The sequence below is a fragment of the Nilaparvata lugens genome, chromosome 1 (genome assembly GCF_014356525.2).
Source record: "Nilaparvata lugens isolate BPH chromosome 1, ASM1435652v1, whole genome shotgun sequence".
NCBI lineage: Eukaryota > Metazoa > Arthropoda > Insecta > Hemiptera > Delphacidae > Nilaparvata > Nilaparvata lugens.
In genome coordinates this window covers 670,935-684,709 of record NC_052504.1, presented here as the reverse complement: position 1 = coordinate 684,709, position 13,775 = coordinate 670,935, and the positions used below count along the sequence as shown (strand labels likewise).

The 13,775-nt window shown below is 36.2% G+C and overlaps 1 protein-coding gene across 5 annotated transcripts in view; it reads right to left on the bottom strand.

Annotated features, from left to right (window-relative positions):
* The window catches only part of LOC111054123 (transcriptional regulator ATRX homolog), a 100,926-nt gene that overhangs the window by 21,419 nt on the left and 65,732 nt on the right, over positions 1 to 13,775 (bottom strand). For all 5 annotated transcript variants that reach the window (XM_039427094.1, XM_039427097.1, XM_039427101.1 and 2 more), the window contains 4 exons: positions 11,206 to 11,377; positions 8,560 to 8,787; positions 4,103 to 4,298; positions 151 to 303 (listed from right to left, as the gene is read on the bottom strand). In XM_039427094.1, the coding sequence (XP_039283028.1) occupies positions 151 to 303; positions 4,103 to 4,298; positions 8,560 to 8,787; positions 11,206 to 11,377 (749 nt within the window). The remainder of the gene's footprint in view (positions 1 to 150; positions 304 to 4,102; positions 4,299 to 8,559; positions 8,788 to 11,205; positions 11,378 to 13,775) is intronic.

Here is a 13,775-nt window from a genome sequence, read left to right as displayed (position 1 = left end):
GAAAATTAGGAATATTAGCCCGCGAACCATACCTTGCCTATATGCGGTTTCAAAGTCACGGGGGCAAAGCTGCGGGACGCGTTACTGTATTTGACGGTGTTTACGAATTGTTTGTTTCTTGGCAATAGAATGATATCTCTACAATATTACCTTAGGCACAATCGGAATGGGGGCGTCCTCCTCGCGAGCCGGCTTGAAGTTGTAGAGCTCCTGCAGGTCGTGCTGTGAGAAGTAGCGGTTCACCTGCTGTTCGTCCACCACACGCTGTGAAAGTGACAGCTTCGAGATCTGCCGCTCGTAAACCTAGACATTCATTCAAAATTAGAATTATGAGACTTAGGCCTATAGTGAGGTACACGTTATATTAGGGGTATTCACAATGTCTGGCTAAGTCGAGCTATTCGCTAACTCTTGCTATTTGCTAAGTCTGCGTTAACTCAATTCTATAGAAGTACGTTAGAAAAAATTAGCAGACGAGATAGCAGGGGCCTATTTCACAAAGGTACAAGTATTGTTACCAACCATGGTTACGAACAAGTACTTGTAGTTACAAGTTTACAAGTACTCACGTTTCACAAAAATTTATGATCTACAAGTTTACAATTTTACAAGTCTACAAGTACTTCAATAGTAAACATAACCTATTTTCATGATGATTTCCTTTTTCATCCTTTATAAAGGTTACTTGTACTTTTCAATAATTACTTTGAAAATATTTGAAAGCAATAATATAATGTTTTTTGTACAGTCTACTTCATTTATTGCTGAATTTGTAACCTACACAGTATATGTACTCTGTATATATATAGTAAATGTACTATATACTGTGTATATATACTATAGTACACATAACCTATGAGGTACACATTAATAACTATTTGGAAATTGATTAAATTCAATTTCCTGATGCTTATATTTCCAAAATAATGAATTTTAGAGGAATATAGGGCATTTTTGATTATTAGAAATATTTATTGAATATTTAAAATCATTTTAATGATCACTTGTAAATCCTTTACATACGGTAGCTTTCCACTTCGGTAGAAATTTCATAGTTACGAACAAGTAATTTCGACAAAAATTGTTGGCTACAATAAAAATCTTTGTGAAACACTTGTTCGTAACAAGCAAATCACTTGTAAACTTGTAGAAATTCATTGTAACTACAAGTTTACAATTCTGCTTTTGTGAAACGCTAGTAATCAGCTGTTCTCCAAAACCATGGTTGGCAACAAGACTTGTAACCTACTTGTACCTTTGTGAAACGGGCCCCAGATAGCACAGGTTTGAGTCCCCTAACTCTGTTAAAACGGCGGCCATATTTGTTTTGGTAGCAAAAGTGAGGTTACAAACTTTGATTTACACAAATTATCCGCTTGGAGCGCTATTGCAGTTAGCTTAAAGCAGTTGGTTATAGATGGGGCGTTCACTATTAAGAGTTATCAGATAGCACTTTAGCTGGCTAAAACAACACTGTAAATACCCCTAATGACAGTGTTTAATTAGAAATGGCATTGCTATCCTTGTCTATCATTCAACAAAGCGGATAGCGCTATCTCTTCCTTACTTTGCTCTGTTGCCAGATCGGCTTTCAACAATGTAGAATTAACAATTAATTAACAAAATATTTAATCATTTTAAACGAGAATGAACAGTTAATATATTACATCAATAAACTTTTTGTGTAGTTGAGAAGTTGATATTGTGGTAATTATTCATATTGAATGAAAAAGACTAAGAAATTGTCAAAAAACCACTGATTTATTTATAATTAAAAGACCGGTTTCGGTTATTACACCATTGTCAATCTCTGATAAACTCCTCTGTTTATCAGGAAACCGGTCTTTCTAAAGACCGGTTTCGGTTATTACACCATTGTCAATCTCTGATAAACTCCTCTGTTTATCAGGAAACCGGTCTTTCTAATTATCAATAAATCAGTGGTTTTTTGACAATTTCTTAGTCTTTTTCATTCAACATCAATAAACCTGTATCAGCTACCGTCTATAGAAGACATTGACAAGACTGAGGATCGGCAACGTTGTTCTGCTATCTTTCTCCACTGCAACGTGGACCTCACTATATAAGTATGTTACACACCTATTGGACTTGACCGATGAATGGAACTTAGGAGCCGTGTCCCACTTATGCCCCAGATTGCGGCCAATCATGCACATGGTTTGCAAACATATTTATGTACTGATGGAAAATACATCAACGTCTCCAGAAAATGTTCTCGAATATAAATCGGGGCCGGTGTCCGAGCTAAGGGATTTAGCCAAGTTCTAGACTTTATACAGCTGGAGTCAGAAAATTGGCTTTCCGAAATGGGGCATAGTCGCAGCTTTCATGATAATCTTCATCATCTCATTTCTATAATTGTAAACGTTTTACCTTGACGAAATGAAACATTCCTAGATAATTCAAAATAGCTGAAGCTTTTGTACTATTTCCTCTTTATTCTATTTTGTGTTCAATTTTCTAGTTTTTCGAAATTCAATTTTAACGTGGACTGTGACTACGCCCCGTTTCGGAAAGCCAATTTTCTGACTCCAGCTGTATAAAGTCTAGAACTTAGCTTAATCCTCAGCTCGGGAACCGGAAAAAAGGAACAATACATAATAATAAACCCGGTTGGTTCAAGTGCCCAAAGAAGATGTAGCGAAGTAATCAGTATTAGCCGAAAATAATTTTGAAGAAGGATAATATAAATTTAGAATAACGAAACGCTTAACGGCATTGTTTCAAATATGTAATTATTCATTCAAAATAGTGTTTTTCTAAGTTTCATGACTTCACCATTCATTTCTTTAAAAACTCGAGCTTTATTCAGCCCCCCATTTTGGATACAAGAATCATAGTACATTTCTATTGATGCCTTTCTTGTTTTGTAAAGACCTTTAAAATGCTGTACCAAACAATGGGTGTTCACATTTAAAATATTTGATTTACAACCCCAAGTCACCCCCTTATGAGGTGTTGAAATTTAGTTGTACGTCAAAAGGTAGAGTATTCGACCAATAACTTATCCTGAGAGTTACATTATTATATCTAAAACAGTCTCCAGCTTATTGAAGGGTTCTCTTCAATAAGGTTTGTGTTTTTAATATACTATTTTATATTGAAACATTTTCAAAAAAGGGTCTATAATGATATTTTATTATATAAAAATAAGTAGCCCTGAATACATACATACATTTTATGAAGGGTTCCCATACATATGACTCACTCTGTATATGTTGTTGTATAAATTGCTATAGTGAGGTCCACGTTATAATGGCAGTGTTTGATTAGCAATGTCATTGCTATCCTTGTCTATCATTCAACAAAGCGGATAACGCTATCTCATTCTCGCTTTGCTCTGTTGCCAGATCGTCTTTTAACAATGTAGAATCAATAATTAATTAGCAAAATAATTTCATGTTAATATTATGAAAATGTTGAAAAATATAATTTCTTGCTTAATAATATAATTGATTATTTTAAAGTAGAATGAACAGTTAATATTACATCAATAAACCTGTATCAGCTACGGATAATGCTATCTCATTCTCGCTTTCCTCTGTTGACAGATCGTCTTTCAACAATGTAGAATAAAATTAATTAACAAAATATTTCATCTTAATTATGAAAATTCATTATGAAATTATTGAAAAATATAATTTCATGCATAATAAAATATAATTGATTATTTTAAACGAGAATGAGCAGTATTAATATTACATCAATAAACCTGTATCAGATACCGTTTATAGAAGGCATTGACAGGGCAGAGGATCAGATACGTTTTTTTCTATTTTTCTCCAGTCATTATTATTATAACGTGGACCTCACTATACTTCAATAGTTCTATTGAGAGGTACTCGTTATAATGGCAGACAGACATAGATAATTTAGCAGCCACTGATCTTCTCTCAAAGGGGTATATGGGCTTGTCAATCATTTAAATTATATAACTAAAATTTTGCATATATTATAAAACTGATTGTTAAATATACACGCGAAGGTCAACGAAAAACAACAGAGGATCGGCAACGTTGTTCTCCTAACTTTCACCACTGCCATTATAACGTGGACCTCATTATAGTGTGATTGTACAAACCTTCTCCTCCATGGTGCCCTGAGCAACGAATCGATAGATGTAGCAGGGCTTGCGCTGGCCGAAGCGGTAGACGCGGAAAATGCTCTGGATGTCCTGAGAGGGATTCCACGACGCGTCAAAGATGATCACACGATTGGCGGACGTCAAGTTGATGCCCAGGCCTCCCGCTCTCGTCGAGATCAGGAACAAACGGGCTCTGCAAACGATAAACACATACAGTTCAGAGCCTGGAGGGCCACTACACTACACTACTAACCGTTCAAAAACATACAACATTTTTGAAAGAACTCACTCTCCACTCACAGACACAAGTCTTCGTGGAGAGTATTCACTGTTAAATGTTTTAATTGATTTTATAAATTTGTATTATGTTTTTGTGAATAAAAAGCTATTCGATCTGATTTTTTTGAAAATGTATTTTTCCATAAGCAACCGATGCTCTCTTGTTGCATCCGAAAAGAAACACAAGAAGCTTTAGGGCCGCTTTCCGAGCTCGGGATTTAGCCAAGTCCTAAACTTTAAACAGCTGCAGTCAGAAAATTGGCTTTCAAAACGGTGCGTAGTCGCAGCTTTTATAACAGTAGTCGTAGTTTTTATTTTCTCATTTCTATAATTGAAAACGTTTTTCCTTGACGAAATTAGACATTCCTAAATAATTCAAAATAGCTGAAACTTTACACTATTTTCTCTTTATTTCATTTTGTGTTCAATTTTCTAGTTTTTCGAAATTTAATTCAAACGTGACTATGAAAATGACTGCGACTACGCCCCGTTTTGGAAAACCAATTTTCTGACTCCAGCTGTTCAAAGTCTAGAGCTGCGTACACATATTCGCGCTTCCAACCCGCACCGAGCACGCTCCTCCCTCGTACCACCATCGAACCACAGTCGCTCCGCCCACGCCCCCATCATGAACGTTACGGAAGATGTTAGATCTTCTCGCGTTCCCCGGTCGAACCACTGTTGCTCGCCGGTCTATCATCAATCGCTCTGCTGGAGTGACGTTCGGTTGCGGAGCAGAGCGAAAGTCTGTACGCACCTTAAGACTTAGCTAAATCCCGAGCTCAGAAATCGGCCCTAAATGTATCTTTTCATAAGCAACCAATGCTCTTTTGTATCGTATCAAAAGCAAGGTGTTGCATCCGAAAAGATACAAAAGGAGCTTTTTGGAGTTACGTACTTTCAGCACAACACAGCCTACCAGCTGACATTCGTTAACATGCTCTTTCCATTGTTGGCTTCCTTCAAGGAAGCTCTTTAGGGATCCCTACATCTAGGGATCTAGGGTCTCTGTAGCTGATTTTTTTGCAAATCAGTGAATATTACTCCGCGACCATACCTTGCCTATATGCTGTTTCAAAGTCACGGATGCTTACTGTACGGGATGCGTACTGTACACTCGCATAGTGAGACGCACGTTATCAGGTCAACGCACCTCATTAACAACGGTTCGCTATCCTTGTCCATCATTTGACAAAGCAGCTCTATCCTGTTCTACCTCGGCACTGTTGCCGAGTCGTTTCTTTTGCGAATCAATGACTATTCGACAGATAGCAGAACAGCCAATATTAGAGAACTGGCCAACTATCTATTGAAATGTCTATCTATAATCATAGAGAAAATAATATAAGAAGATATCCCATGTGTTCCAAATTTCAAGCCGATTTTTTGTTAACTCAAGCCGATTACTGTTGACTACTGTCTACTGTTACTGTTTTGGCCGGGTGAGACTGTAGAAGCGACTCAGTATAAGAAACTACCAGTGTCATATAGCTTCACCAAAAAATCTGGTGTGGTACACTCACACAACTTTCCTTGCTCAATGGTCTATAAGCCTCATTAACGAGGATAATTTAGGGGAATAACATTATGCCGATTGGCGGCTAAATAATTAAAACTACGATTATACTATTGTTATTGTGTTCAGAGTACATTTTCCTTTGTTTGAATGATGAAATTTGAGGATTTTTTAAAAGTTGTCAAAACAGCTGTTCTACAAATAGAATATCGACAAGTGTTCTTTTGAATAAGCTGCTCTACCTACCTACCTACCTCACGCACGAGAAGGAGGTTACAAAGTAAATTTCTCAAGGATGGGGTGGACCCCCTGACAATTTCTCAGGGAGGAGACTCATGTCAGTTAATGGAGCTGATATACGGGGTATGAATTTGAAAAAAAATCGGTCAAGTCATTTTTGAGAAAATCGTGATAGAAATTCAACAAAATTCATTCTTTTCAGGAATATTACGGAGCTCCTGCAATTTTCCCAGAAATGAGACTCATGTCAGTTGATAGGGCTTATAAATAGCTATCTAGGGTATAAATTTGAAGAAAATCGTTAGAGCCGTTTTCGAGAAAACCGTGAAAAACATGTTTTTTTTAGCCATTATCCGCCATTTTGAATTGAATTTTATTGAATTTCTTACTGTCGGATCCTCAAGGTATAATGACCTTAAGTTTAAAATTTCAAGTCAATCGGTTAATTAGGAATGTAGTTATCGTGTTCACAGACACACACACACACACAGACCAACACCCAAAAATCATGTTTTTGGACTCAGGGGACACACACACACACACACACACAGACCAACACCCAAAAATCATGTTTTTGGACTCAGGGGACACACACACACACACACACACACACAGACCAACACCCAAAAATCATGTTTTTGGACTCAGGGGACCTTGAAACGTATAGAAAACATAAAATTAGGGTACCTTAAATTTTTACTTTCCTTGCCCTACTACCATAGGTAAGGAAAGTATTGCTTTCCAAAAAAAATTAAGGTACCCCAATTTCAAGTTTTCTATACGTTTCAAGGTCCCCTGAGTCCAAAAACATGATTTTTGGGTGTTGGTCTGTGTGTGTGTGTGTGTGTGTGTGTATGTGTGTATGTCTGTGAACACGATAACTCCATTCCTAATTAACCGATTGACTTGAAATTTTAAACTTAAGGTCCTTATACCATGAGGACCCGACAATAAGAAATTCAATAAAATTCAATTCAAGATGGCGGAAAAAATGGCGGATAATTACTAAAAAACCATGTTTTTCACGATTTTCTCAAAAACGGCTCTAACGATTTTCTTTAAATTTATACCATGGATAGCTATTTATGAGCCCGATCAACTGACATAAGTCTCATTTCTGGGAAAATTGCAGGAGCTGCGTAATATTCTCGAGAAAAATGGCGGATAATTACTAAAAAACCATGTTTTTCACGGTTTTCTCGAAAACAGCTCTAACGATTTTCTTCAAATTTATACCATGGATAGCTATTTATAAGCTCTATCAACTGACATGAGTCTCATTTCTGGGAAAATTGCAGGAGCTGCGTAATATTCTCGAGAAAAATGGCGGATAATTACTAAAAAACCATGTTTTTCACGGTTTTCTCGAAAACGGCTGTAACGATTTTCTTCAAATTTATTAAATGGATAGCTTTTTATCAGCTCTATCAACTGGCATGATTCTCCTCTCTGGGAAACTAATGGGGGGTCCACCCCATCCTTGAGAAATGGACTTAGTAACCTCCTTCTCGTGCATGAGGTAGGTAGGTAGCGCAGTTCATAAAAATAACACATTGTCGAGATATTTCATCTGTAGAACAGCTGTTTTGACGACTTTAAAAAAATTACGACTAAAAAATAATCGAATTTCACAATTTACACTAAGGAAAAAGTACTCTGAAAACAATAATTATATATACACATATACAGAAGTTTGATCGTAGTTTCAAATATGAGCAAGGAAAGTTGTGTGAGTGCGCCACACCAGATTTTATTTTGGAAAGCAATACTTTCCTTACCTATGGTACCTAATAGGGCAAGGAAAGTAAAACAGCTACTATAGTGAGGTCCATGTTATGATGGCAGTGGAGAAAGATAGAACAACGTTGCCGAACCTCTGTCTTGTCATTCATTTAATATTAACTGTTCATTCTCTTTTAAAATAAACAATTATATTTTATTAAGCAAGAAATTATATTTTTCAATAATTTCATAGAGAATTTTCATGATTAAGATGAAATATTTTGTTAATTAATTATTAATTCTACATTGTTAAAAGAGGATCTAGCAACATAGCAAAGCGAGAAAGCGCTATCCGCTTTGTTGAATGATAGGCAAGGATAGAAATACCATTGCTAATCAAACACTGCCATTATAACGTGGACCTCACTATAGGACTATCGGCTTAAGTTGACAGTGAAATTTGTAACATGAACGCCCTATACCATGGCATATCTTCTTGTGCTATCTATAGGTGCGTGCAGATATACGCGCCGCGAACATGAGCAATTCACTTTTAATCAGCTGACTATATCTGTATTTTTACAGAAACGGTAAGATACAGATATAAAAAGCTTGGCATCAGTTGATTAAAAGTGAATTGCTCATGTTCGCGGCGCGTAAATGTGTACTCACCTTATTGAATGTGGCCAATACGTACCTTGTGTTTGACTCGCGATTGAAGCTCTTTATCCATGCCGACCGATTCTCGCCCTTTGTGGAGCCGTCCAGCCGAAAGTAGTCGCGGCCCCTCAACCATCTGCCTCGATGTCCGAGCAGGGGGTCAGCCCCCTCACCACCCTCATCACCCCTCTGGGTGGCATCGTCCATCTCACTCAGGAAGTGCTCGATCAGGTCCAGCGAGTACAGCGATTGGCTGAACACCAAACTGAAACAACAAATCAAACACATCTTAATTCGTCGGTCCCCTGCTTAAAAACAGGCGTTAGGTCATGTCAGAGGTCCTGAAATTGATCAGTTGCGATCTGAAAACTCTGAGGTCATTCTATATTATTATTGAGGTCTACTGTTCACAGTAGTAGTTCTACTAGTTCTACTAATCTGAGATCTACTAGTAGTTTTGTGAACAGTAGACCTATCGCAGTATTCTCATCCACAAGTACCTGATTGAAACTATAAACCCTACTGTATGGAAATACAGCAATAGACTGGCTTCTCCACACATCTGTGTAATCACTTGTCAGCTGATTTATGATGAATAATTCTATAGTCTGATTTTGACGTGACAACGTCTTATAAATTGGTTTGCCGGGTGACACTTCAAGAAACTGCGTTACGCTCCGCGTTATGCGCTCACAATGAGAGCGAGTGAGAGCGTTCGTTTCGGTTCACGGTCGTCTGGAAAGAGCACGAATAGGAGCAGTGGCGAGCAACGCAGCAGCAACCCGAAAGCATTCACCTGGAGAGAGAGAGGGTGAAACGGAGCAGTCAACCTGCGCAGGCGCCGCCAGCAATCTCCTGCGACTGCGCCTGCTTAGGTGAATAAGTGAATAGGTTATGTTGTAGTAATCACAATAATGCATAATCACATAATCATGCATAAGTGAATAGGTTATGTAGTAGTAATCACAATGTTGTGGTTCAGTGCAAGATTCTTTGTATAAATTAATGTTTTAAATATAATTCTTTGTATAAATAAATGTTTTAAATTGTTACTATTATTTCATCCTACTATATTCACATTGAAATTATTTTACCACTCAAAGTCGTTGTCACGTAAAACTTTCGCCCGTATACCGACTTTACAGGCAACCATGCAATTTTTTACTCTAATATTGGCGTATGAAGGAGGCTCATTTTTCCTTTTATATTATCCTTGAAATGCAAAATTTCCAAAAACCTTGTATATACGTCGACGCGCAATTAAAAAAGGAACATACCTGTCAAATTTCATGAAAATCTATTACCGCGTTTCGCCGTAAATGCGCAACATATAAACATATAAACAATCAATCATTTTTATTTATCAATACAGCTATCACAATAATAGATATCTTAATCTGAAAGAGGAAAATTTAGGGCCGGTTTCAGAGCTCTGGACTTAGCTAATTTTTAGACTTTAAACAGTTGGAGTCAGAAAATTAGCTTTACGAGACTGGGCGCAGTCGCAGTCCAAATTTTAATTGAATTTCGAGAAACTAGAAAATTGAACACAAAATAAAATAAAGAGAAAATAGTGTAAGGTATAGCTAATTTGAATTATTTAGGAATGTTTCATTTCGTCAAGCAAAATCGTTTCCAATTATAGAAATGAGAAAGTAAAGATTGTCATAAAAACTGCAACTAAGCCCCGTTACGAAGAGCTAATTTTCTGACTCCATCTGTTCAAAGTCTAGAACTTCGATAGTAAAAAAGTTTCATGACTGAGATTGAATATTTTATTAATTAATTATATTTCTACATTGTTGAAAGACGATCTGGCAACAAAGCAAAGCGAGAAAGTGATAGCGCTATCCGCTTTGTTGAATGATAGACAGGGACAGCAATACCATTGCTAATCAAATACTGCCATTATAACGTGGACCTCACTATAGGCATTAAGAACTCACATTCATATGATTTTATAAACTATAGCGAGGTCCACGTTATAATGGCAGTATTCTATTAGCAATGGTATTGCTGTCCCTGTATATCATTCAACAAAGCAGATAGCGCTATCTCTTTCTCGCTTTGCTCTGTTGCCAGATCGTCTTTCAACAATGTTGAATTAATAATTAACAGAATATTTATTCTCAATTATGAAATTATTGAAAAATAAAATGTCTTGCTTAATAAAATATAATTGATTATTTTAAACAAGAATGAACAGTTAATATTACATCAATAAACCTGTATCAGCTACCGTCTATAGAAGGCATTGACAAGACTGAGGATCGACAACGTTGTTCTGCTATCTTCCTCCAATGCCATTATAACGTGGACCTCACTATAAGATTATAAATTTTTGATTTAAATTTTATAGAATTTTTTTATATTGAATTTATTATTCTATCTCTGTTTAATTTTGCCGCCGCATAAATATGAAATTCTTCTTCAACCTTCAGTTTCCACTTTTATTACCATAATTTAGTATTTACATATTGGATTTAGTAATTTATTCAATCACTTGACAATGGCATAATATAGCTGAAACATTTTGTGAGTAAACAATGATTTAAAAAGGGTAGGTTACTTAAATTTCTATTTTGATTTATAGTATCATTTCAACTTGATGATACACAACACCATGATTTGATACATTCGAAGATGTTAATCACTATTGAGGTGGGGTGGGGTGGTCACTTACACTTTGTCGCCAATTTCGTCGCACTTCTTGAGGAAGTCGAAGAGCAGAATGAGCTTGGAGCTGGTTGCGATTTCGTCAAAGTGGTGCGACTCGACCAGGTCCGACCACCAGGCATCCCTAGTGGCAACTGCCATCTTTTCCGGGTCATCTTCAACTTCAACCACATCGTCGTCTGAAAATGCAAATAATGTTTCACATCATCTCATGCTGACAATAATACCATTTAAAATGCCATTTTTAATAACCGTATCAAATCAAATTTTAATATCGGGGCACCGAGCTTCGCTCGTTATTTATTGACTTTTGATAAACCGAACACAATTCTTTGAAATGATTGGGGAAGTACTAACAGGCACAGCCCAAAACTGTTTTTCCCGAATTTTGATTTTTACACTATAAATAGTCCAGAAAGTAGGTTATGTTCCATACACTTGAATTCAGGTTCAATTTTCTGTTCAAACATTTGAAAACAAAAAAATATATAATTTAGATTATATACAAACCAAATTGAATAACAAAATAACACTCACTAATCACTTGAAATTGTCAAATAATGATCAACTTTGAAAATTATGATATACACTAGTTTAGGAGGATTATCATGTCATGTCAACAAATCAGATTATGTTGATCAAATCGATAAAAAATTGCCTAGCTAGATAAAATTTCTCGCTGATTGAATATGATTACACAGCTGGAAATAATTCTGTCTCTCTCCCACACAGGCACACGCATCTTCTGTTATCGTAAGACGACGAAATTATCATCTGTTTTACAAGGATGAATTATCCTTTAAATGTCGTTCAGCGAGTTTTCCAAAGAATGAGACCTAGTGCAATCGAATCTTTATATCATAAATCTACTATGTTCCAAATTTCGTGAAAATCGTTAGAGCAGTTTTCGAGATCCGTAAAACATAAATAACCAGATATAAAAATAACCAGTTATAAAAATAACCAGATATATACAGAAATTGCTCGCTTAATATAATAGAATTTATTTAGTGAGTTGCATAAAAAAGACAAGCTTCGCAATATTGAATCGTCACAATCAATAATATTATGCAAGGAGGAGACGTCAAAAACAACACTGCCTCCAGGAGCACCCCGTCGAAGAAATCGATCAATTTCAGCTAATTTAAAGGAAATGTTCATTCTTAATTGATTCAATGATATTTAATTTTCTTCCCTCAAGACATCCAAACATCCGCCACTGTTTATGGCGCTCTTTTTGACAGAAATTCCCTTTTCCTTCCGATCATCTTTGGAAAGTTGGAGAAATCTTTAAAATTGTGTCTATTGATTATTTTTATTGCGCAATAGTGTGGGCCTTTCTCCAGATGTGTAAGTCTATGTCAAATAGATCATCTGTGCTTCTAGTGGAGAAGATTGTTTCAATTTTCGGAACAAAATATTTCAAATTAATATTTATTTTACAGTTTTGAGTGCTAAGTAGAAGGAATTTTGTTTTCAATTCGGATCTTAATCTTTCTAAATTCAAATTTTATTGTTTCAAGTGTTTGGTGAGAAAATTAGACAAAATTTTGTAAAGTGAAGAAAACATAACCTATTTTCTGGACTATTTTATTGAATCAAAATTCGGGGGAGGAACAGTTTTGGGCTGTGCCTGTTGATCTTCCCCCAAATTATTTTACATAATAATTTTGTATCATTGAATCAATAAAAATATATGCCGAGGATCGAGCCACCCCTGCTCGTATTGTAGGAATGATCAAGTACTACGGATGAGAATTCCCTCCAATTTTTACTAACATATGTGATGACCTCCAGAAAGTACATGGCTGGCAAAGTGAATTCAGTGTGTGATTCTCTCTCTCTCTCACACACAAAATAAGGCCTACAGGATGTTCGGGCACTGAGGTTGAAGATTATTCTCAGAGCCCTTTTCTGCCTCCTGAAGACCCCAAGGTGTGTGTCATAGCCACCCCAGAATATCAAACTGTAATGAATGAAATACATGAGATAGCTATGGTAGGTCGCTAGCAGGGAGTTATACCATAGAGAAATAATAGCGTAAGTAGATATCCCATAGTATAGGGCGTTTATGTCGCAACTTTTACTGTTAACTCAAGCCGATTATTGTCAATTTTATTGTTTCAAGTGTTTGGGGAAGTACTAACAGGCACAGCCCAAAACTGTTTTTCCCGAATTTTCGATTTATACACTATAAATAGTCCAGAAAGTGGGTTATGTTCCATACACTTGAATCCAGGTTCAATTTTCTGCTCAAACATTTGAAAACAAAAAAAATATAATTTAGATTATATACAAACCAAATTGAATAAGAAATAACAATCACTAATCACTTGAAATTGTCAAATAATGATCAACTTTGAAAATTATGATATACACTAGTTTAGGAGGATTATCATGTCATGTCAACAAATCAGATTATGTTGATCAAATCGATAAAAATTGCCTAGCTAGATAAATTTCTCGCTGATTGAATATGATTACACAGCTGGAAATAATTCTGTCTCTCTCCCACACAGGCACACGCATCTTCTGTTATCGTAAGACGACGAAATTATCATCTGTTTTACAAGGATG